The following is a 24,175-nucleotide window of genomic DNA, read 5'->3' as shown; positions in this document are numbered from 1 at the left end:
GTCCAGCAAGGGAACAGTTTTCTCACCAGCTCCACGGAGCACCCCCAAAAACATCATAATGGCAGCACACAACCCTCTTGCTTACCTTCACCTGGATTTTCTTTCAGCTGCTCCTCATATTCTTGCATTGCTGACACACAGCTATTGTGGATGAGCTCCCCTAACCGTTTCAGATCAGCTACAGACTTATCCACCAGCTCAGCATCCCGGGCAATACACTCCAGCCTGGGAAAGGGGAAAAAAGTTTTGTATTTGGTACAGCATATCTCCTCCCAGCCACTTCCTGAGCAATTGTTTCATAGCTTTTAGTAGTCAATGCTGTATATGTATGAATGTATGAAACCTGCACGAGTCGAGTACATGCAGGAAACAACACAAGTTTAGTCTTTTTTTAGGTCTAACAGCTTCAGTACAGTGTGGACGTAGTATAACTGATCCAATCCTTTGGATTTTTAGTATTAAAGCAAAGGTGAGAACTGTCTATCTTGGGCACAACAGGCACTCTCTGTGACTGTCCAGTGTTCCTTCATGCCTTTCCAGTACCATATTATCTCCATTTGATGGTCAAAAGCTGCCACCTACTGTTCCTTTTGCCTGGCTGAAGTTAGAAACATCAAGGCAAGCCTTGTGTTTCACAACAGAAGAGTACAACTAGCTGAAAAAACAGAATCATTTCTCATACAATATATGCAGGGATCCCTGCCTCAGCTCTGAGACCTCAGCAAGGGCTACAGCTTTCCAGACCCAGCACATGTGCCCATTTCCCTTCCTCCCTTCACTTATGCTGGGGTACAGCACTTGTGCAGGGTTCTGCAGACCCACACTCAAGGACGGCATGTGCCTCTCCCCGCCTCCCTTCAAGAGAGATATGGCAGTGAGAGAAAGATGCTCCAAATTCAGTCTTGAAACTACTATGCATAGAGAAGCTTGGCAAGCATTTTAGGTAGCATCTGCTGTTCAGACAGCTGCTCCCTCTCCTTTCTAGGCAGAGCAGAAATGCCCCAAGGGCCAGACTCTGCCAGCAGGATGATGCTGTGTACAGCCCGACACCACCACTGCTCTAGTTCTTTTTTTGGCCAGCATTCATCAGTGCTTATCAACTGAGACATGAGGGACTCTATGGCAGTGCTTGGGTTAGTGACCAGATGACAGCGAAGCTTTGTGCTGTCCATGGAGGTTGTATCAAACACCCCTAGCAATGTGTGTATGGCCATGCTTAGAAACGCAACATGCCCCCCATGATAACCCTCTGGAGCAGGGCCAGGTTGAGACTTACCGTTCAAGCGGCAGTCCAAACTTCTTGTAAGCCTTGATAAACCTAAGCAAAAAAAAAAAAAGACAAAACAACAAAAAAACAGAAACTAAACCAACTGCCATGAAAAGTGGGTCCAATATCACAAATAGGCTTGAATATATTAATTACAGCCTGCCATGTTATCAACCTTGCATTCCACACTGATTAGCTAAGCATCACTGAGGACTGGGCAGGCTAATCCATTAACCACCACAAAGAGTTTTGTGACCTTGGCTGGAGAACACAACATTATGATGAATGCTGGATGTTTGACAAATGACAAAAAGAGGAGAGTCATAACTGTAGTGTAGAAAAAATGGAAAGAAAGCATTGGCTCACACCATGTTGGTAATTATTAACTCCGTTTTTCCAGGGAGAAAAGAGGCATTAAATCAATGTCATTAGTAATTTTAATGCTCGGGCTATATGCGTAACAACCCATCACAGAAGAGCCAAATGTAGTGTAATCCATCACAGAGGTTTGCAGACAAGGATTGCTATTTACTTTTATGTCTTATTTTTATTGTGAAAATCACTGCCATGGCCAACACACAACTTTAGGGCAAGAGTCAGACACCGTCGCTGCAAGTGAACAGTGCTGGGAGTAAACCCAATGGCTTCAACTACAGCTTATTTTAAAAATGAGTTAATTTTTTCCCTTTTTTTCATCTTGTGCTCTATCAGCCTCTTTCTGCTATATCACAATAACCTAAATAGCTGCTATAGTTCACACTGCAACACCTCCTTCCTTCTCTATGGTTTCAGGGCTGGATATGGGGCAGTTACCACAATCCAAAAAGTCTGACCATCTCCTGTTTAAAAATACATCAACTCAGGGATGGAGAGAGAGTCAAGGAATGGGCAGAGCCATAGACAAGGATCTTTGGGAAAGGCTCAAGACTTAGAAGATATGAGAAGAAAATAATGCTCTGGAATTCAGCCCCCAGCCAAATTCAGGTACACAGTGCAGAAGAGGATACAGAACTGCTGGGATCAACAGGACCAGTGCTTCTCATAGGGTTATTTTGCCAGAGTTTGCCTTTCATGTAAAGCTTAAATCAGCAGGACTGCTGCCAGAAAAATGTCAGGAAGGCCAGAGTCCTTGGCTTCTCCAGCTCTATATCTCACGATACTTAAGATCTCATGTGTAATATGGAATTAGCTCAATCCACTTGGCCCAGGAAGGACAGTTACAACATTTTAGGAAGGTAACAGCTTCACTGCAGCCTGACTAAAGACAATCCACTCAATTTTGCACAGACTTGAATGTTAAGATCATCAGCTAGGAGTAAAATGAATTACACAAAGGTGCAGAAGCTAGCCCAATGAACCAGCTTCACCTAAACCACGGATGTGCTTACAGGTGAACACCTCCTGGCTTAATCTGGGGTTGTCTCCACCTGCATGGGATTTCTATATTTATTTTCTGAACTGTCTCTTGTGCTCCGCACTGACCTCCTGATTTCAGCATCAGTAAATCCTTCCACAGTATCTTTTCTAACGCTTCGAGGACGCCCTCTGCGCTTTGGTCTCTTCTCGTCATCAGTATCATCAGTCTCGCTTTCTGATGCAGATGATCTCTGAAGCCTTCTCTTAGTTTCTGCATCTGATTCACTGTCATTTGTCTGAGCCTGTATGTACCAGAAAAACAGCAATACAGTCAACAACTGCTAATCTGCCAACCTTTTCTGTCCCTCCCATGCAGTGGCACTATTTCACATTCAGTCTGTAAAACACCTTGGCATCTCTTCCTGAAGATGCAGAAGTCCATGTAATCAACCCAGAGAGGCTGCACATCCTTGCAGTTCCCAGCCAGCTAAGGCTCTGGTGGTCGTCCTCCCTTTAGGGCCCTCTAGCCAGCAGTTTCACAATTGCATTTTGATTTACTAAGGTCTAAGGTACATTAAAACACATTGATTACCATGGTTTTGTGCCACAGTCCCTTCAGCTGTTTTGAAAACCAGGACACCTCAGAAATTAATCTGGAATCATCTGATATAAATTATCCTTCTCTAACCAACTTTGGAGGTGGGAAAGAAGCACTCAGATGGCAAGAAGTCTTCCCCTGAGTGTTGCCTTTGCCAGCTCTCGCCTCCTGCCTCTCAGCTCCTCGAGATGGGCTGTACCTTTTTAGTCGAGCTCCGGATTCGAGGCAGCATGTAGATTTCCTCCAATTCTTTTTGCCTTTCTTCCTCCTCCACCTTTTTCCTCTGCTCCTCTGGAATGATATCGTCCCAGTCCTTCTGGGACCGCTCGTCCAGCTCTGTCTCTTCTTCCTCCATGGTTGCAAAATTGGCCACCTTTTATAAGCAAAGGAACAGTTTCAGAAATTCCCTCCCCTGGCAGGAATAACCCAGAGCTGTCTGCTAAGCCTCAACTCCTTCCCCATAGGAATTTCGCCAATGTTTCTGTAGCTACTTTATAATTGATCCCTGTGTCGCTGCATTCCTGGTTCCTTGCCATGTCTTTGGGCTACCAGCTTTTGACGAATTACGTGCAGTTTAACAAGTACTGCTGAGCCTCTGCAAGTTATCAGTTTTGCTTCCAAATTTGGTAAATTCTGCATTTTATTCACAGCCTCCAAAACCACTTATTTGAAACGAAATTAATACCTACATATCTTCCCAGCTACCAAACCCAGACAACCCCTCAGCAAACTGCTTTGTACAGGTCACCTCTCACTGGGCCTGATTTGTCCTGTTACTGACCTTACCACTGTGGCAAGATGTGGGGAGCCACATTCCCACACCCCACTACAGAGCCGGGGGGTCCATACCTTGAACTGGGAGAGGAGCTCATCGGTGGCACTTGTGGACACTTCATTCTCTCGTGTTTCAGCCAGACGCAAAATCTCATCAATGTCCATCTCCTACCAGTCAGAAAGAAAGAATGATAAAGCGGAGGGTGCTGAGCACAGCAGGAAATAAGAAGCTTTGAAAACGGACTCATGAGGTGCAATAGCTAAACACGCACTGTGCTGATATGAGCTAAATAAAGTGCAAATATCTGCAGGGTGTCATCACCAAGGGCAGAGATGGACTATCTCAAGTGGTACAAAAGAGTATAAATAAGGGTGATAGGATAGAAGAAAAGGAACATCAAGGCTGAGCAGCAGGGAAAATTTCCAGACAGTCAGATGTATTAACTGTGCACTGTTTCCCTCAGGGGAAGCTCTCCTACTCAGGCCATTAAGAGAACTGGTCAAAGCACTCAATACTACACTGTCAAGCAACAGTGTGCTGAGGCAGGAGAGAGCAAGCTATTTGATTTCACTGTGCTGACTCCTGCCTCTCTCTGAGAACAACCAAAAAAGGATGCTGAAGAAGTGCTCAGAGGAGGCAGGGAGAGGAGTTTTCAGCAGGCTGTGCTACAACTAGCTAATGAATCCTCGGGAGCCAAGGGACCCTCTTGGTGATCATTACTATTTAACACCAGACAAGAAGGCTCTCCTCAACCCCCTGATCCCCCAACCCCAGAGTTCTCTCTCTTTAGCTTCTCTGGACTTACATGTGCCCTATTCACTGACCTGCTCTCATGCACAGGGCAGGTACAAAAAGGGAGCAAACACACATGATTCCCCATGCAGACCTGCAGAGGACTACAAACAGCTATGTGATTTCAATTTCAAACTACCTGAGGCTCTGACTCTTCCCCTTCAAGCTCCTTGAAGAGATCTTCAGCTCCAAACTTCAGAATAGCTGTCAGCTCCTCTTTGTTGAACGGATTTGAGCTGCAAGAACAAATGAGAAGGAAAATGTGTTTTGAGCTGTTGAGTCAGCAGTGCTACAGCACAAAACCACGCCAAAGTTTTACGTAATTAAAGCAAGAAATAAGTTTTCTACCCAGCACTATAAAAAGCTTTTTGATTCATCTCTTTCCTGCTCTAGCACAGACAACTACTGTAAAGGGAACAACCTCTTTCTACTCAGGGGAAATGGGGAGAGTCTGATGTCACTGCCAAACTGCAGCTGTTCCACCACCACCAGGTTCCCTCAGACCAGGATGATCTCTCGGAGGAAGACAGTAGGAAAAACAGGTAATGCATTAAAAACTAGTTTTTTATTTCTGATCATCTTTATCCTAATGTGTCCAAATTAATGGTTGCATAAGCCAAATCAGTGGAAGCTGCCACTATTTATCAGTCTCCTGCCCTGTACCCTACCAAACAAATATTGTGAGATACCAGCAGGTGAAGCTGTAGCAGACATCTCTGTCTCCTGGCACAATCACTTACTTGGATCGCCCAGAGTTGTTGTCCAGAACAGTCCGGCCAGTGGTGTCCATACGCTGGATCACCAAATGATCCAGCACCATTTTCTTCTTGGCCCTCTCAATGATCTCCTCCTCTACCGTACCCTTTGTGACCAGGCGGTAAATATTCACCTGACGGGCAAGAAGAGAACAGAGCTATTTCCTGGACCTGAACGTGCTCTGCTGAGACCACGATGCATACCTCCGTGGTTTCACAGGAGACTAGTCTGCCGACATGGTCCCTTCATGCACAGATGTGTTTTCAGAATAAAAACCATCACATACTTTTTATATCTCAGGGGGATCAGCTAAAATCAGGCTGGTTAACACAGGTCCTGCAGTATGCCTAAGCACAGTGTAAAAATCTTCTGAAACAATCACTCTAAATCCAAACTAGCATCAAGCTTTTCACATATCTAATAAAACTCCACTAAAGGTGGATGTTCTACTTTCCAAGTTTTTCAAGGCAAGAAAGAACAGAGTCCACTAGGCTAAGTGTGATGCCACGGGTTGGGTTCTTGGTTTTGAACCATGCCAGGATCCAAAGCCAACAGAAAGACCTGGCATTTGGCAAATTTGGGCTGAGTTTTTGTTTCCTGGCTTTTAAACGAGCTTCCCTTGAGTTGGCAGTTACTCTCTGAAGTCAGGACTAGGGGCAAAGAGACAGTGTTTTCAGAAGCCCTGGTGATGTGGGAGCCCGTTTAGATGCCCACACTGAAACCACAGAGAAAACAACCCAGTCAGCTCTTCTGACCTGCTTCTTTTGTCCAATTCGGTGAGCCCGAGCCTGAGCCTGAAGATCATTTTGGGGGTTCCAGTCCGAGTCAAAGATAACAACGGTATCAGCAGAAGCCAAATTAATTCCCAGTCCTCCAGCTCGGGTTGACAACAAGAAACAGAAGTCCTGGGGGAAAGAAAAAAGCATCCAGGAGTTAGCCAGCCTGTAACTGTGGACATCAAATAGCAATGGTGACCTCAAAGCTATGCAAGAAAATGGAGGGCTCTGTTGCACTCATGCTTCTTGAGAAAGCAGAAAAAGGATTTCCTTCCCAGACACCCTGCTCACACAGGCTAAGTACCACTGGTCTTTAAGCTGAGGCACAAGGTGAGGCGGTGCTGGCAGGGGTGAAAGGTGTGCTATTCCGGGAAGGGCCCAGCATGCATCGTTAAGGGAGAACAACACAAAGAGCTCAGGGCAAGGGCACCTTGGTGTTGCTTTTGAAGGTCAGACTACACTGCCCACCAGACTCCTACAAAGGCAGCAGGCAAACACGTGCTTTTTGTTGCCTGAAGCCTGCTAGAGGTGAGATCAGCAACTAACAGAGACTGTTTGAGTCACTGCCCAAGGGCACAGGTTGCCACGGTTAGAGCCAGGATGCCTGAGCCGCCATGGATGCCCTCAGGAGAGGCGAAAGGGCAGCTCCTGTGGGTTCCTGCTCCTTTCCCACCTGCTCTGTTGTCTCCTTCTCACTTTTATTTGTTAACTTTCCCACAATCATCAAGCCCCTAACTGTGTCTCCTGTGTCAGCCAAGAATCCCTCTCCAGTCCAGGCTTCTGGAGTCAGGAAAGTATTTCTCACGGCTGGGCTGACGGTGGCAGAAAACAAGTGCCTTGCACCAGTCACTGTGAGTCAGCAAGCCCAGATGAGAGGTTTGAGATGCCCTCTCCTGTTACGCTGAAGATTTTCACCTCCAACACCAGACTCCACTGCCTGCTGACACTTAAAATCCCCCTTTTGCCTCTGCCATCTCATATCCAAAACAAGCTTCAGACTGGAGGAATTGTTTAGCAACCATCTCGTTCTCCAGACCACGGGGAGAGAACTGCTAAATTCTGGGTATTCCCAGCCTGTTTGGGACTTTCTGTAGGTGTGACTTGCAGCCCTGTTCTTTGGATGTAGGAGATTTAAAATAAGCAATATGGCTAGTTGCAAAACCTGCTGTATCTGTGTCTTTAAAATTATCTGGGGTCCTGTAAAAAGAAACAAACTGAACTAATCTCCTCTTGGCAGTCACAACCTGCAGCTCAGCCATAAACGCCCGCTGCTCGAGCAGCCCACCCGGACCCTCCTGCGGCAGGACAGCCCCAGCTGTGGTACCTCAGAGCCGTCAGCGTTGAAGTGGTCCAGTGCCTGCTTTCGGATCTCCCCTTTGATCGAGCCGTCCAAGCGCTGGAAAAATCAACAATAATGATAAAAGAAAGAAGGTAAAGGAGCCCTGAGGAACTGCTGCACCCAAGTTCTGGGAGCCCTACAGCCCCCTTCCCTGCCTGCAGCATTTAATCATTAAAAATAACCGCCAATTAAAAATAACTGCACTGTCTTAGCTTGCTGTGTTGCGAGGGCAGGAGGGCGGGTATGCTCAGGCAACAGTCACACTGCGGGTGACACTGCAGCTCCCGTTACAGGCTCCCAGCCAGAGTCTCTGCGTTTGCTATCCTCTCCTCGGGGTTTATCAGAGGATGAAGGCCAAAGCAGGGGCCTGTCCAAGGCAGCATTTTGCAGAGATGGGGCCACACTGAAATGAAGGGACTTCCCAAGTTCCCTCCAGTGTTATTTCAGTAAGTGCAATCTGTAATCGCAGCCACCAGCTTCTGGGAAACTCAGTGACTCCCACTGCCCAGGCTGCCTCTGCATTTTCTTGAATTTTCAATGAACACCACTGTTTTCCATGTTTTCTCACCTGAAAAGGGTAGTGTTTGATAGTCAGGTACTCTGCCAAGATGTCCAGCATCCTCACCATCTGGGAGAAGATCAGCACTCTGTTGCCTCTCTCCCGCAGCCTGGTCAGCAGCTTGTCCAAGAGAATTAGCTTTCCACTGCTCCTGATCAGAGACTGAAGAAGTAACAGTCATTCCAGCTGATGCTTTCCAACCTTACCCTTATGTACACTACGCAGACATGCAGAGATCTGATTCTTTCAGGGCCATGTTTCTCCTGTACACCTCTAATCAAATCAGCTCGATTTACACAGCAGAGGCCACACACAAAATGAATCATCCAAGACAGATCTTCTATTGCATGCACCTCCCTCTCTAGATGGCCACAAAAAGTTGCCTACAGTGGAAGGGGAGGGAAGAGATTCAGTGGCTCAGCTGTGAGGACTGTTTCTAATGGAGAAGCAGCAGAAGCTAAAGCTTCACCAGCTCTTATCTTGGTGGGAGGACATGAGAAAGAGGAATGTTAAGAAAAATAATGGTAACCAAAGACACTACCGACCTGCAGCGTCTCAAAGCCATTCTCTCTCTCATTTTCCTCAGGAGGTTTGATAAGGTAGCAGTGGTTGCAGCACTTTTTCAACTCCATCACAATGTTCAGGAAACCAGATGTGCTCCCCCTCGTTCCCTTTGAAAGAGCTTTGTAGTTCCTTGTCAAAATCCACCTGCAGGCAGGAAAATGAAAAATCTGGATCATTTCACAGTGCAGAGTGGGCATACTGGAGTCTTGGAGGAACAAAACCTTCAGGAACGTCTTGATCAGGCATCAGTCTACTTCCCTCCCTCCATCCCTCTTCACTTCTACAGGATACTGCTGTTTCCTCACTAGAAATTCTGACCTTACTTTCCTCTTGATATTATACAGTTTAATATTAAACAGCACCACAGTTTTGTTGGGAGCTTTACTCCCCCAGGAAAGGCATAGCCTCTGTCCTGCAAAGCTGGCCAGCTGAATTGTATCACTCTACAAAAGCATCTTCAGTGGTCTGGAGATGCTTTTTTATAAGGAAAGATACCAATCACCCTATCTCAAATTCCTACTGGGAACCACCTGGTACTACAGGTGATGGCTGTCATGTTGCATTTTGAAGGACATGGTATACTGAAACACATTCCCAAGGCACATAGAAAGATGTGCTCATTTCTACTGGCTCTCCAAGTAACTTAATAAATGACTCACTTGTAATACTGTTTCTGCAAAGCAGACATTTCCACCCGGAGGATCTGCTCCACTTTGGCTGGTAAAGATTTCTCCACATCCTTCTTCACTCTGCGTAGGAGAAACGGCTCCAGGACTTTGTGAAGGCTCTGGTAGCCATTCTCTCTACCTTTCCCATGATCCTCTTCAAAATCCTCCCAGAACTCAAACCTAGCAACAGAGGCAAGGAGCAGAGCGGGGTCAGAATACCTCTTGTCTTATTGCACCAAACAGCATCTATCGGATATGCTCCTGCTGCACAACAAGACAGAAGATCATCAATTTAATGGAGATACAGTGGAGGATAAAAAGTTTACTGCTCTGGTTAACTAAACAGATTGGTGGCAAAGCTAGAAGCTCTCTGGGCTTAGGTGCCTTCCTAACATCTTATCTTTGAGCTCCACACTGATTCCTAGGACCCAAAATCCCAAGTTTTCCAGTATTATGCTCTGCTGGCTCCTGCTCATGTTTACCTGGCAGCAGTTTCTGAACTTCCCCAGAGTTTTGCTTTGACAGCAGAACACTGCTCTGAAGGCTCTTTTGGATTGCTGCTTCCTCCAGCTCCTCCTTTGAAATGTGGAGATCTGCTCCTCTTCTCCACTTGGGAGACCTCAAACCTTTCCTTCACTCTTTCTGTGATCCAACAAAAAGAATTTGGGGAACAGCTCTTTTTGCAGTCAAACATAATTTTAGTGAGTTTGGGGGCATGCTTATCTTAGCCTTAGCAATACACATAGCTCATTTTGTTTTAAAGAAAACACTTGCTATAATGTGGACACACGAACAATCAGCTAGACAGCACTGTCCTTGAGGAATACTCCCAGAGACTGCCATAAAATGGCTGGAGAGGGTGGCTGAACCACAGGGTACTGGAAACCTCAGAAATGGTTGAGATGATTGCTTAAAAGAAGTCTAGCTTTATAGAGATGGCTCTAAGACAGCAGACAGATTTGAAAGGCATGTATTAGGTTTCTCCATTCAGTTTGCTGCCAGAAATACTCCTTGTGTTAGTCATTTAACCTCTGATTTTCCCCACCAATGTTTGTTCCCCTTTCATTGCACTAACTTCACTGAGTTTAATTCAGGGGTTTCTGCCATTCTGCACTCCCTTGAGCCTATCTAACAGACAAGAATGGACACAGAGGTATTTTTTGAAGGACCAAAATGAGACTTACTTCTCTGGCATGATGAAATGCAGCAGGGACCAGAGCTCTTTGAGTGAATTTTGAAGTGGGGTGCCGGTGATCAGCAGCCTGTGGTTGGACTTGAAATCAATCAACGTTTTGTACAGCAGAGAGTCATCATTTTTCAACCGATGGGCTTCATCCACGCCTAGAAAGGCCCAGTTAATACTTCCCAAAACAGCCTAGAGGAGAAGAAGGAAAAAAAAAAAAAACAGGCCCCAAGGAGATGCTGGGTCAGACAAGCCCCACCACCTTGCACATGCCTCTCTCTCCATGGCCAGAAAGCACTGCAGTGTGTGCTTTCCAGGATGCCCTGCCCCAGCCCTGGTGCTGGAACCACCACCAAAGGAGCTGGGCTCACAAGTTTCTTGTTAACAAAATCTGGGGACCAAGATACCTACACTAGTTTTGCCTCGCCAGAAAGGTGGAAATTAGCCATGCTGTATAGCGCTCCTGCCGTATTTGAATAGTCTTTCAGCATGTATACCTATTTTAATCCACCTTTGCTTTACCCAGAAAGCACAGTCCTTCCCAAGTCCCTTACTCCTCCCTTTCTTCATGCCCCTGGGGCCCTGCTGTAGCACTATCCCCACTGGAGTAGCAGCAGAAGAGCAGATGAACAAGTTATAAAGTTAAGGTAACCTGAGAGTTTCAATATTTTTTTTTTTTTGCATTATTATTAAGCTTTTTGTTTTCTGCTAGGACTCAGTGATGCAGTGACAAGGCTGATGAGTTTTCCTAGCAGACGCATTTCTCCTAAGTGTAAAAATCCAGATATTAACACTGTGGCCAGTGGTTCAGTGTAATGTTTTGTCCTCTTAACTAAACTAAAGCAGGAAAAATCCAGCTACTGCCCTGCCTGGTGTCTTACAAGTAAAAAGAATAACACAACTGTGTAGTACAAGAGTGAAGACACTATAATGGTGTCCCACACTCCCTCTGCATCACTGGCAAGCAAAAGCAAATACTAGCTATATGTTCTCCATCATCACAGAGGAAACAGGTGAAACCCACTATCTGGGGGCTGGCTTCCCCCTTTGCAAGTGACAGAAAGTCTAAATAAAAATATTCTTGGACCATTACTCACTTTATCCTTGAGGAGGATCTCGTATGTTGTGATAAGTGCATTGAATTTCAACCTTTTAGACTGAGAGTGGATCCACTCATATTCACGTATCTGTGAGAGAAGACAAATGTTAACATCAACCTATGTTATCAAAAGGAAAGAGTTAACAATCGTTATTTTTGTAGCTATAGCCAGAGCCTCCAACCAAGTCCAAACCCCTGTTTTTCAAGGTGTCATTTGATATGAGCTCAGGGTGCCAAAGGAGCAGCTTGTTTTAGTGCGCACATGGTTCAACTACTCCTGAGCAGGTAACAAAATACGGTCAAACAACTTGCTGTTGTGACATTACCCTCATCTGCCAAGTGAATGCATCATCTCACTATTGACACCACTAGACTCACAACATTTGTGTGCTTCATCATCTGAATAATTCAGAACATAGGAGGCAAGCACTTTTACACTGCTATACTGCTTACTGCAGCATGTTTCAGACAGCACAGTAGTGGTTTCCAGACTCTCTGAGAGAAGCCAGTACTCCTGTGCTCACTCTAAGGAGGCAAATAAGGTAGAAAAATCCCTGCAGCGGTGAATTATACCCAAGTGTTCAGCTACACCAGCTCTAGCTGCCTGCAGTACTCCCAGTATGATCCATCAGCCTCTCCAGCAGAATGTGTGTCATGCACGTTACACAGAAGCTGCTGCTTCGCACCCAGTGTTTCTACCTAACCCCGTATCTTTTGCTTTCTGATTACATACCATGTTCCTGCTCATGAGGTCTCCAATGTAAACCACCACATTTATCTCAGGTGCCCACACTTCAAACTCTCTCTGCCATGAGGTGAGAGTGGACAAGGGTACAACCACCAGGAAAGGGCCATACAGCTGGTGCTGATGGAAGAGGTATGACAGGAATGATATCGTCTGAATCGTCTTGCCTAGTCCCATTTCATCAGCCAGGATCACACTGTTGCTCCTGAGAAAGAAGAGAACAAACATAAATGCTGTCTGAGCGTGTGTTTGCACCGCTACCAATTTACTGTGCACCAGGATGAATAGCAGTCCACGACAAGGAGAGAAAGGGGGCAGTGCAAAAACATTTATCTGAACACTTCCAAGTGGATCCCAGGGACATCCAGGCTGCATGTGGCACAGTAACTCGCAAAAAGGAACAGACTATGATCACTCTAAACTGGCAAGCAAGGACAAGGTAAAGGGAGAGAGGAGTCAGTGGCCTAATTTTAGAAGGACATTTCTCAAAGGCTTCAGCAAGTATGTAAGCATGCTGAGCCCAAAATCTTTTTTTCAGTTAAGGCAATGGAAAATTAGGGCTGATATGTGGTAGGCTCACACAACAGCCAAGTCCAGCATGTGAACAGGCCCAGACAGGGAAAATGCTTTTTGTTTTCGCACAAGGCTTCTTAGTTCATGCTTTAGATAGTTCCTGCTTGTGGTGTCTGCAATGCAGCTGGGCGTGTTTGAAATCCTTCAAGTTGCAGGAGGAGGCCAAGTAAAGACCTCACTTGAAAACAAGAGGGCCAGATCCTACTAGGACAAAAAACAAGAGACACAAAATGAACGTCACATAGCATATCTGTACGCACTTGCACCACGAGTGAGCGAGCCAGTTGAGGCCCTCCAGCTGGTAATCTCGCAGCTCCAGGTTCTCACCGCCAATGTAAGAAGGCTGTTTCTTCAAGGCAACAAACCTCGGTCTCTGCTTCAATACCTGAAAAAGATGCTGCCATAAGTCCACTGAAGAAAAAGAAAAAGTAAGGCTGAAAATTCAGCAAAGAAGGTATATCTCTTCATCAGTTAAAGTCTGACCATATTTTCCTAGCCAATGCTTACGTCTGCATTTCAGATAACCACTCTGCAGTGTTATGTTTTGCCTGCTGTCCTCTGGTTCTGATGACCGGGGCTGTGAGTCCCCCCAAGAGTGCAGTAAGCTGTACATAATGCACACTAGATGGAACAAGCTCCACTTTCTTTTCTGTCCTCTTTTATTTTTTCTCCCATTATTTCAGTCCCTCTCTTGCACTGTATCAGCATCTTCCAGGTTTCCTCTTTTCCCAGGTGTGCTGTTTTTTTATCCAACCGATATTAAAACTTTGCATTTCTGCTCCAGCTCCTTCTGAGGAAGAAGCACTTTGCAAGGATTAATTTAGCCTCCCACTCCCCACGGGCACATAACATTCTCACTGAGCACTGAGTAAATGAAACTAAAAGGGGTTCACATCTCTGCCTAAAGTACAATACAAGAACAGCAAACAACCATTCAAACACTGGTGGAAGGATGGGAATATGTTCTCTGACATTTATCCTGACAAAACTTCACATTCTCACTGCTTGCGCCATCACACAGCCTGGAGAAACCCAGCAACAGGAGAGAAGAGAAGCAAGCAAACCTTGCAGTCCCGGGTAGGAATCGTTTTGGAGTTGTTACGATTGTTGAAGCTGTCAATGCAGTGCTGAAATTTCTTGCTTATCAGAGCCTCATCTTCCCAGCTGCATTCGGCATAGGGCAGCCCCATCCACTTACACAGGTATTCGGGGTCATTTGAGGATGTTTTGCGACTGTTTGCTGCAAAATATGCAAAAAAGCCCAAACCTCAGCAACTGTGGTTCTGTGGCTGAACCACAAGCATCGTTCATGGGGCAGTCTGAACCACCCATACAACCACAAGACAGGTCTCAGCTAGCAGGAAAAACTTAAGAGGGATTAAAAAAAATGCTCCTTTACCTGGGAAATCTGAATGTCCTGTTGCAGACTTGCTGGTCTTCACAGCTGTGTTTGGAGACAGAAGGGAAGGAAGGGTTTGGAGTGCTGGCAGCCAGCAGAGGGAGCAGGGCAGGCAGGCTGTCACTGCCACACATCCCAGGCGTTTTTATAGAAAATGTATGGAAATAGGTTCGACAGCTCTCCCCAAGTCAATTACCAAAGCAAGTGGATGCTGGCACCTCTGACTGACATGACTGTGATATTACTGAAGTGCTTAGTAAGGTCTGGTTTTATTTTTAATAAGTAGTCATGAAAATCTAACCTCTGAGATGCCTTGCAGCCTAACCACATCCTCACAACCATGTCGTGAAAAGTGTTCCTCACAAAAGCCAGGCCTGTACTGCTGCTTTGGATACAAACACCTTCCATCCAAAGGGCTGAAGTCAAAGAATTTCAGCAGCAGCAACTTCAACATCCCCTGGGAAACCAGTGTATCCTCCCACACTCCAGGCAAGGAGACTGATTTGTATTGCTTACAAACCTGTAAACTTGGATTTCTACTGTTCAAACCTCTGAATTTCACACATTGAAATACACTTTACAGTAGTTTTTTTTCTCCAGAGATACTGGAGGACAAGGAAGAAGAGAGAGCCATAAACTCATTCTGCTGTCGCTACAGGTTAAAGTTCCCATGTCTTACTTCACCCCTTTACAAAAAAGTTTGGTTCACTTACCAATTACTCTCTCCACTATTTGATACTGTTTGTTCAGCTCTGAAGCTAGCTCCTGTTGGCAGTTGAAATATTCTACATCTTCAGGTGATACCTTGCCCAACCTAGATGCAAAAAAAATCCAAAACAAAAAGCCAGTATAATGCTTCTGTCATAATGCTCACAGAGGCCACGTATAGAAATTCTACTTTCCTATATGGTTCTGTCATTCAGACAAGTCACTGAAGCAGACTACTACTTATATGACACATTTCTTAAAGCTTCCTGTAATTAGAAATCATTACTGAGACACAAATGTCAGATGTTCATACTGTCTCCCTGTTAAATGATGCCTTATTCCTCTCAAGAATCAATCTCAAAACCAGAATCAAACAGAGGTGGAAGCTGCTACTCCAGCTTTATCACTTTGGAAACACACCGCAGCTCCCCTTATAGTTCCTGGGGAGGTCAGACATAAACTGATGCAAAAACTTGCATACAAACAAGACCATAATTAACAAGGGTTAATAAGGCTGCAAGTCCTCATGTCACCTCCTGGGCCAGGTAGATCTGTGCATCACTTATTTGTTGTCAGCTACTCCAATTCCTAAGTCTGGGAAGTGGCAATATTGTGGATTTCTTGCCTCTCTCGTTCAACACCGCGGCCACAGACATCATCTCTACGCGGGGGAATGTTCATCAGTAGGCAGAGATATGAGTGTTGTGCACCAAGAATAATTGCTTTAGATGAAACATGCTTTGCAAGAAGAAATCAAATGTTTTCAGTCATGACTCTGCAAACCTCTGGCTAAAAAAGATTTGCCCAAGGCCAAATCACTGCTTGAAGTAAAGCGTACCATTGCTTGATCTCCTCCTCTTTTTTCTTGAAGTTTTCTAGCTTTTTCAGGCCCTTCACTTTCTGCTGCTGCAGAGACTCTTCACTCTCCCACGTGCTATGGATGTATGACCAGCCTTTCCATTTGATCAGGTACTGAACTTCTCCCTCATCCTTCTCAGGATCAAAGTCAGCACTTGGGTTGCCATTGGCTTCAGTTGCATACACTGTGGTGGAAGCACCAGTGGCTGCAAAAGAAATCAGGCTGCGGTCAGTGCTTTTGTTATCAAGCACTCGACACGAACTGCATTAGAGCAGAAAGTTATTTTTCCAACATATCTTTTGTGGAAGCACAAAGAATATCCTACAGATTCTGCAACCTTATAAGACAGGCACACAAAAGTGTTCCATACAACAGAATCTCTTTAAATCTCTCTATCATAAATGCTTTTTCTTTAAGTATAATTGAAAGGTCTCTTGAAAATGTTCACAACCATTCAGTTTTACAAAAACACTTTTGTAAGGCTACGAGAACAAAACATCGGCTTTATTTTCATTATGGCTTTGTCAATGGAGCTATGAAAACTGACTCTACTGGAAGATCTATTTTATATTTCAAAGAAAAGAAAAGCAAGAATTGCAGAACAATGACTGCATCTTTAAAATGCGTGCACACTAAATGAAAGCTGCCAAGCACATAAACTTGACATTTTAGGTTTTTCAATAGTAGATTTTACAAAAGTTGCTAAGACATAAATAAGAGGCATAGAGGAAAGGGTGAAGAGCACTGAAACAACCCTTGGCCCCACTTTGAAGTTGCAAAAGCATTGCACCAGCTCATGAGTGCACACGATTGACATCAGAAATAAAGGCTTTTTCCAGAATTACACACCTCCTTTCTTTCCAAGTCTGATGTCCAAGACTTTCTCAATAGTTTCACTGTTGTCTTGTTGTTCATCAGCTCCTTCCCCAGTCATCTCTATTAGGTCATCAGAATCCGTCTCAAAATCATCATCTTCTTTGTAACTGAACAAGATCAAAAACAAACTGATAAAAAAGCCCTTGATTCTTCCCAGCCAGAAACACACAGAATGGCATGGACTGGAGCAAGCCTTCTCCAGCATTTATCCTGGGGTTCAGTGCATGTTCAGCACATGCATTTCTTAAGTTAGCCACTCAGCAGTTTTCCCTGAGACATTCAGATAGCTACACTTTATCAGATTAATACTCTATTTTGTCCACATACTTTTTCTGACCATGGTCAACACCAGATGCTTCATGAGGAGGTGGAACAATCCCTGCAGCAGATGCAAGACCATCAACAGAAGAAGTCTCCTCTATCCGGCGAAAGATTATTTTATGTTTAACAACGGAGGTTGCAGAGCATCGAAAGGCTGCATGGGTGACTACACTGCCCTAGGAACTACACTTCTCAGTTTTGATGAACGTTTAACCACCAAAAAAATATTCTTCAGATGGTTCTTTGCAAGTCCCTTATTAGGACTGCCAAAAGGTGAAAAGGTATATTGGGGAATGGATAATGCTTTACCTCCACTGTGTCTCAACGCTCTGTCCCAAGGCATTACCTACCAGCCACTCTCACACAATTAGTCCAGTTGCACAGTTCATTTTACTCATTTTAATCTATGATTTGTAATTCTTAATCTCATCCAAGAGAGCTTTAGAAACTTTATGCAAATCTCCTCACAATACTCCTTCCTTTACAGACGATAAAGGATTCCCACCTTTACAGAGTCAGTGCCTAGGGCAGGGAATTTGGGGTGCCTCCTCTTCCCCAGCCAGCCAGCTCTCATCACCAAGCAACCCCAAACTTCTTGATACCTGACATTTTTGGCTGCTCTTCGTCGAGTTTGTCTCTTGGGGGTCTCATCATCTTCATCGTCGTCGTCATCTTCAGATGAGTCTGGTTTCTTTTTCTTCTTCCCACGCTGGGGTTTGTGAGGTTTTTTAACACTGGTTTTGGCGATTGTTCTAAAATAAGAATAAAGCCATAATACAGCACATTTTACGTAAACAACCATTTTAGTAAGTCTTTAAGAAAGGACAAATCTCAAATGTTAAGACTCCTAGGGATTTAGTCCGCTCTAACTACTATGGAAACCACTGCATCACTCACTGAAGCATGAAATGGGTAGATGAGAGAGTAACTAGGTCCTAGGTTTACTACGTCATAAACAAGGGCAATATTGCAGAAAATAAACCCATTCTTTAGCAACAAATAGAGATTACCTCTCCACCCAGCACAGGCAGAAAAGACATATGCAGAAAAAGAGATAGACTGAACCAACCACTCCTTACCTCCTTTGGGCAGGTCTTCTTGATTTAACTTTCTTCGGTTCAGGCTCACTCTCTCCACTGGTGCCTTGCTCCCCTCCATCTTCATCCTCTTCTTCACCAGAGACCTCTCTTTTCCATTTATTTCTACGGTCAGAAATGTACGTCATGAAGGGCAATCATATTTCAACACAAATACTTGACTAAGCAGACATCCAAGCCAGCATCTAGATTAATACTAGCAGGTCATAATTATGAGAAAAAGTTCAAAATTGCACTCTCAGTTGTTCAGTGTAATGCATGGAGTGATTCTCTGCTTTTAGGAAGAGGCTTCAGTCACCTACGTTTCAGTTCACGTAGTGGCAGTATATCTAGAGTGAGAGTGGCTCTTAACACATACTACAACAGTGCTTGTGGCAGAGCTGCACTTCTTACAACTGGGTGGGCAAGTGCTTCAATTTATTTATTTTTCTTTTCTGTGTTTCTGAAATGAGCTGGAAAAATCTTAAGAGGAGTGCTCACTTTCACTTAGGGAGTACGAGCCACAACACGCAGTTACATTATCTTCTTGTAGCCTGGAAAATGGAGCAAGAAGTCTCCTGCCATCTAAGTTCAGGCAATTAAAGTTTCCAAGCATGACGCCAAATCACACCGTACCATTAGTGGAAGGAAGCATGTTCTCTGTGTGCAATTCTGAGTAAAGCTGCAGCTCCAAAATGCCCTTTAAAGGAGCCCCTCCTCTCTCCAAGGGGACGTGGAGAGTCCACAGGGATTATTCCCCTTGCCCAGGAGAGGTCCATACTACCACAGTCCTCCCTGCGCTTTATTACCTTCCCTCCTGCATTGATGTGTACAACTAAATGAAAAATTAAGACAAGAAACATGAGAAAGGGAGCAGGATTCATGTGGGTGTATTTAACTTTTCTCCAGCAGGCAGCCTGTAGTTCCCTTCAGTTCACTTTAGTGTTTGGAAAAACTAAAAGGTACTTATTAGATGGAAAAAGGCAGTAAATTATGACTGCAAGTGAACTCAGTTACGGTGACCAGATATCCAAAATATTCTTTATGGAAGTTCTTTTGTTTTAGCAGAGGATTATAAAAGATAAAAGACGATAATAATTCGACATTCTATTCTCCGTTAATGAAAAAGGTAGGAGAAGAAGGGATTAAACTATTTTAAGTATCTCTGAAGGAGAACAAGTAACCTGATGAAGAAGCAAAAGACTGACAACAGAAAGTAAACCTGACTTGTTCAGACCTGTATTCATCCTTCAATTTCAGTCATCCAAAATATTATTACAGGAAATATTAAATAATTTATTTTAAAAGCTCTTCATGTTGACAATGCCTATCAAACAATCAAATACTACTATTCTGAAAAAATAAAACAAAATAAAGTATCACCATTCAAAACCCTTTCCCTAGAAACTTACGGTTTTTTCATTTGCTTCTGGCCTCTTCTTTTTGGGCTCTCATTTTCAGATTCGCTACTTGCCTTTAATTGAAAAGAAAGAAAATCAGGTTGTAGGCTTCACCCTGGACTGTCTCCTCAAGGATGCAACTGAAACGCATGCACACGGTCTGAGCTCGGCCACAGCCCGACGGCTCTTTCACTGCAGCGCTGGAAGGATGCTTTGGTGCGACGGGGCTGCAAAAGAGCAGCCAGTTCCCCGGTACCCTTCCCTCTGCACCGCCTCAGCTACAGGGTTAATGCCGCTGTGCAGAACTCTCTGCAAAAAGGCTGGAGAGCTCTACTACATCTGTCTTGGGGTCCCTGAGCTCGAGATGCACAAGGCTGTGACCCACCTACCCCTCAGCATCAACCTCCAATACCTGGCAGATGCCATCTCAGCAGTGGCAGTGGCCAGGCAGACCTGCAGTGTGTGCAATACCCCATGGATTACAAAACCACAGGGGTGAATTTAATCCACCAAACCTTGCACTGCCCGGCACTGGAGGCAAAACATAGCCCAGAGAGACAAAAAGAGGGTGGTTCAGCTGCTGTTACCTCTGCCTACAGCGCAAGGTGAGCATCGCTCCTGCCTGATGCTCAAGGATCAGGCAGCAGTGTGACTTTGTGCTTTCTGGACAGCACTTTCAGGGCCTGCGACAGTGCTAAGGTTCAGCTATTTTACAAGGCTTTTAACTGAAAGTGCAGTGGCTGAATGTACTTCGTGAACGTCCATACTTGCCATTTCAGCATTTTTTTTTATCCTGTCATATTTGGGGGCATTCAGGCTTAGTTTCTGTGACTGCAGAAATTTTTGCAGCCATACAAATGCGTTATGATCTCTGCCTTCATTAGAGAAACGTCCTATAAGGAAGGAAATTCTTATAAAAAGACAATATTCTCATCACAAGAGTGTCCTTGCTTTCATGTTGGTTTTTTCCTCCAACAGCAAAAGTCACTGAGGACCTGACTGGGTCAGAGCTATGTCCTGCTGCTTTCCTTCCTCCTAATCCTCCAGTCTCTGCCGGTGAAGTCTCTGGCTAAATATATCTAGAGATATTCTAACTACTTGCTGTACTATTTTAAATGTGGGTGTCATTAACTCCTACAGACTAAGATAGCTAAAAAAAAAATAAAATAAATTCTTTAGTCTGGTTGTACACAATGCCATTTTCATAAAAACTAGTCAACCATAAAAAACAGATTACCATTCAAAGAACACCCCTCAACCAACAGATGACTTAACCTTATACACTTGCCCCAGAAAACACAAATCAGCAGGGAGAAAACTTAAGAAACCAATGTGAGATTTCTAAACGAGTATTAAAATGATAGAACTAGCCTCCAAGACTGCTTGCTCTACACACTTACTGGAAATATTCTGCTTCATACTGTTTTTTGCTGCAATATTCAGCTTTAGCTCTAGATAATGTCTTGTCCATCACTTCGGGTACCTCAGTTTGCATCTCCTGGTACACCTACCACCCTCCTGGATACAGGTAGCAAAGCTTACCACCAAGAGCTGTTCCCACAAGAATTTTGTGAAATGGTGTGAGCTGCAAAATGAAAAAGTCAAGGCTCTGGAGAGCCATGGCCCACGTCTCTGCTTTCTTTCTGCACCCTTTATTTCCATTTTCCAACTTCTCTTCCACCAACAGAAATTTCCCTCTCACTTGCATCAGTGTTTCCATTAAAATATACTGAAATACTGAATGTCACGATAGACCAAGAGCTTTGCTGAATTTCACGGTGGTTTGGTGTCAGATTTACATGTGACAAAGTAATACCTTTTGCACCGTATCTTACTATCAACACATGTTCATCCACCTGTTTCACGGCCCTGCATGAAATCCCTGTCTCATTTACCAAGTATCCAGGAAGCAAGTGACTGGCAAACCCCACGGAGAGCCCTACCTACCCTTGCAACATAAGCCAAGCATTCCACAGATTTCAGTTTCAACAAGCAAAGTTTAAAAGTCCTCAATTTTCTTTTTCTCTTTTAATCTCTTATCCACTTCCTGAAGCATGCTGCTTTGCCATTCCAATTTTGGCATGTTTTTTGAGAGCTGTCCCTCAACGCATGTTTACTTTTTGCTGTCTTTTGGCAAACCACAAGTAGAGAGGTGGATTTTTCTTCCACTCTGCGTCAGAGGAGATCAGATTTGGAGAAAACCAAATACAACCTTTGGCTCTTTGAAATTAACTCCACTTCTTTGCCACAATCTCATTTTCCAAGTTTCTAGTGTCCATTTTCCTAATGCCTCCACTCTCCTCCTGCTCTGTCGCTGTTTCTATAAAGTTGATGCTCATCTCTTAATGATTCCTCTTTTCATCACCTCTTCCTGCCTTGAAAAAATTTAATTTGTAGCTGCAATTCAGCTGCCTTCAGTTACATTTTTCAAAGACACCATTGTCTCTTCTGGATCCATGTCAACCCCAGCTCTATCTCCTCGGACACAGCCAGTCCCCAGCCTGAGTCATCTGCCTGCCTTGCACTCCCACATCCTCCTTGCCCGAGTGCCGGGAAGCGCCGTGCCTGCAGCCCCCAAGCGCAGTCCCCCATGACTCAGCCTCTCCTCCCCGCTCCCTCGTCTACCACCCACCCCTGTCTCCTTCTCACCAACTCCTCCTGGCATCCTGACCTTGGGGTGCCAGGCTCCAGTCCCTAGCTGAAAGCTGCTTTCTACCATTTTATACAGAAACAATTTTTTTTAAAAAAAAAAAAAGCATGTTTTAGCAACCTCTTAATTCTGCTTAAACCCGCACTTCAGTACCCATCTGCAAAAGTCTACGCTGACTTGCTCAAATCAGCCCAAGGGTGAGATTTGCACCTCTGCCCTGGACTCTGTAGCACAAACAGGGCTTGTGCTTGTAACACCCCATTATCAACATCAACCCACAGGCTCTGACTGGTGCTAAATTCCTTGGTTAAGGAAGTGCAGATGATAACCAGAGAGCTGGGAGCGCGCCAGGTCCAGGGCATGCACCTGAGGTCCCGTCTGCACTCCAGCCTGCCACCCACCATCATCAGGAAGCAAACCGGCTGGGAAATCGCATGCAACTTGAATTTTAGTAATGTCACCTCCCTGAATAGCACAAGCTAAGCTAACAAAATCCATCTCCAGTCCCCATCAGGGCTTGTAATGTCACCTCCCTGAATAGCACAAGCTGACAAAATCTATCTCCAGTCCACACCAGGGCTCTTGTCAGCCCAGCAAGAGATGCTGGGGGCACATTGCTCGCTCCCAGAGCCCAAGTACCAGCAAAAAACTCTGCTGGGCTCAGGCTGCCCCTCTGGGGTGCTGCCACTGTGGTCAAGGGGAAAGATGACTTGCCTTCCCTAGTTCCTCCCTTCCCTACCAAACACTACAAACACGCTGAACTTACCCCTGCACCACTACTTCCAACTGGACTAGGAACTGGCCTCTTACAATTTGCTTTCCCCCATCTCCAGCTGAAGGGATCAGCCTTCTCTCTCCATGCCTCACTGACTCCTCCCATGTAATTTATTCTTTCTCTCTCCCAGCACATAAAGTGCACACACTTTTACTAGATTAATTATGCTGTGTTTTGCCATCAAGCAACACTGTACAAAAGATAATGATGCTGCATACATAGCACCAAGCAGAGAAATGCAGCAGCAGCTTCAAAGCTCTGGTCCTACAGATTGTCCACAAGTGTCCTCGCCGCTAGCCCAGGGTAGGAGAAATGGAGACTCAAAGCCATTGGCATGGTCCAGGTGAGCCTCTTGAGCTCGTGCTGCCTACTAGGAAAGATGAAGACTTGCTTAAACAGAGGCAAGAAATATTTCAGACTAAAATCAAAGTGAAGATTTGCTCATTTCAGGCTTAACAAAGGCCAAGCTCTAGTGCTCCAGAAAAGCTGGAGAATCTCAGCTCTCCAGGTTAGTTTTCTTATGTCTGCAGAACTTCTCGCTCCCAGAGATACTCGCAGCATTTGAACATTCAGCAAAGACATGAGGCAAAGTGTTAATCAAAATGTAAGTGAGCAGAATATTTTTTCAATAATAAAACCGACTGTATTTTGGGAACACCTCTGGTACATGACTTGTGGCCCCTCTCTCACAGAAAAAACGAACCATGCCATTTATTACTAACTCCAAGCTCAAACCATCCCTTCTATAGTAAAAAAAATTGTGTCTGTTTTGGGCACATTTATTTCTCGACTGCATCAGAATACTCTGAAAGGCACCTGGCTCTGCATGTCTCACTTCCCCTGGCTGAAACCTGAAGCTGATTTATTAACTGCAAAGAAAACGCACGGGCAAGTACTGTTTTTACTAAAAAACTCACGTGTGCTCTTATTCCTGGAGACAGCTCTAGTCCTCTGAGCAGCTCTATACCCCTATGCAAAACTGCACTTTCACTTCCTGATCTTTCAGCCCACACCTCGGTATTGATTACAAGTTATCACCCTCTCTGACTGCAGTACGACGT

General features: G+C 44.7%; 1 protein-coding gene across 1 annotated transcript in view; it reads right to left on the bottom strand.

Annotated features, from left to right (window-relative positions):
* The window catches only part of CHD2 (chromodomain helicase DNA binding protein 2), a 53,332-nt gene that overhangs the window by 9,235 nt on the left and 19,922 nt on the right, over positions 1-24,175 (bottom strand). The window contains exons 5-28 of the mRNA XM_009700866.1: positions 19,702-19,763; positions 18,293-18,415; positions 17,816-17,965; positions 16,866-16,999; positions 15,996-16,221; positions 15,163-15,263; positions 14,450-14,494; positions 14,115-14,290; positions 13,311-13,435; positions 12,466-12,682; positions 11,731-11,820; positions 10,635-10,825; positions 9,442-9,630; positions 8,764-8,926; positions 8,228-8,380; positions 7,645-7,716; positions 6,300-6,449; positions 5,529-5,677; positions 4,928-5,024; positions 4,071-4,163; positions 3,421-3,594; positions 2,750-2,925; positions 1,277-1,318; positions 86-225 (exon numbers count right to left, since the gene is read on the bottom strand). Coding sequence (XP_009699168.1) covers positions 86-225; positions 1,277-1,318; positions 2,750-2,925; positions 3,421-3,594; positions 4,071-4,163; positions 4,928-5,024; positions 5,529-5,677; positions 6,300-6,449; positions 7,645-7,716; positions 8,228-8,380; positions 8,764-8,926; positions 9,442-9,630; positions 10,635-10,825; positions 11,731-11,820; positions 12,466-12,682; positions 13,311-13,435; positions 14,115-14,290; positions 14,450-14,494; positions 15,163-15,263; positions 15,996-16,221; positions 16,866-16,999; positions 17,816-17,965; positions 18,293-18,415; positions 19,702-19,763 — 3,238 coding nt within the window. The remainder of the gene's footprint in view (positions 1-85; positions 226-1,276; positions 1,319-2,749; positions 2,926-3,420; positions 3,595-4,070; positions 4,164-4,927; positions 5,025-5,528; positions 5,678-6,299; positions 6,450-7,644; positions 7,717-8,227; positions 8,381-8,763; positions 8,927-9,441; positions 9,631-10,634; positions 10,826-11,730; positions 11,821-12,465; positions 12,683-13,310; positions 13,436-14,114; positions 14,291-14,449; positions 14,495-15,162; positions 15,264-15,995; positions 16,222-16,865; positions 17,000-17,815; positions 17,966-18,292; positions 18,416-19,701; positions 19,764-24,175) is intronic.

The sequence above is a fragment of the Cariama cristata genome, unplaced genomic scaffold (genome assembly GCF_000690535.1).
Source record: "Cariama cristata isolate BGI_N322 unplaced genomic scaffold, ASM69053v1 scaffold19115, whole genome shotgun sequence".
NCBI lineage: Eukaryota > Metazoa > Chordata > Aves > Cariamiformes > Cariamidae > Cariama > Cariama cristata.
This window is presented reverse-complemented; position numbering and strand designations above follow the sequence as displayed.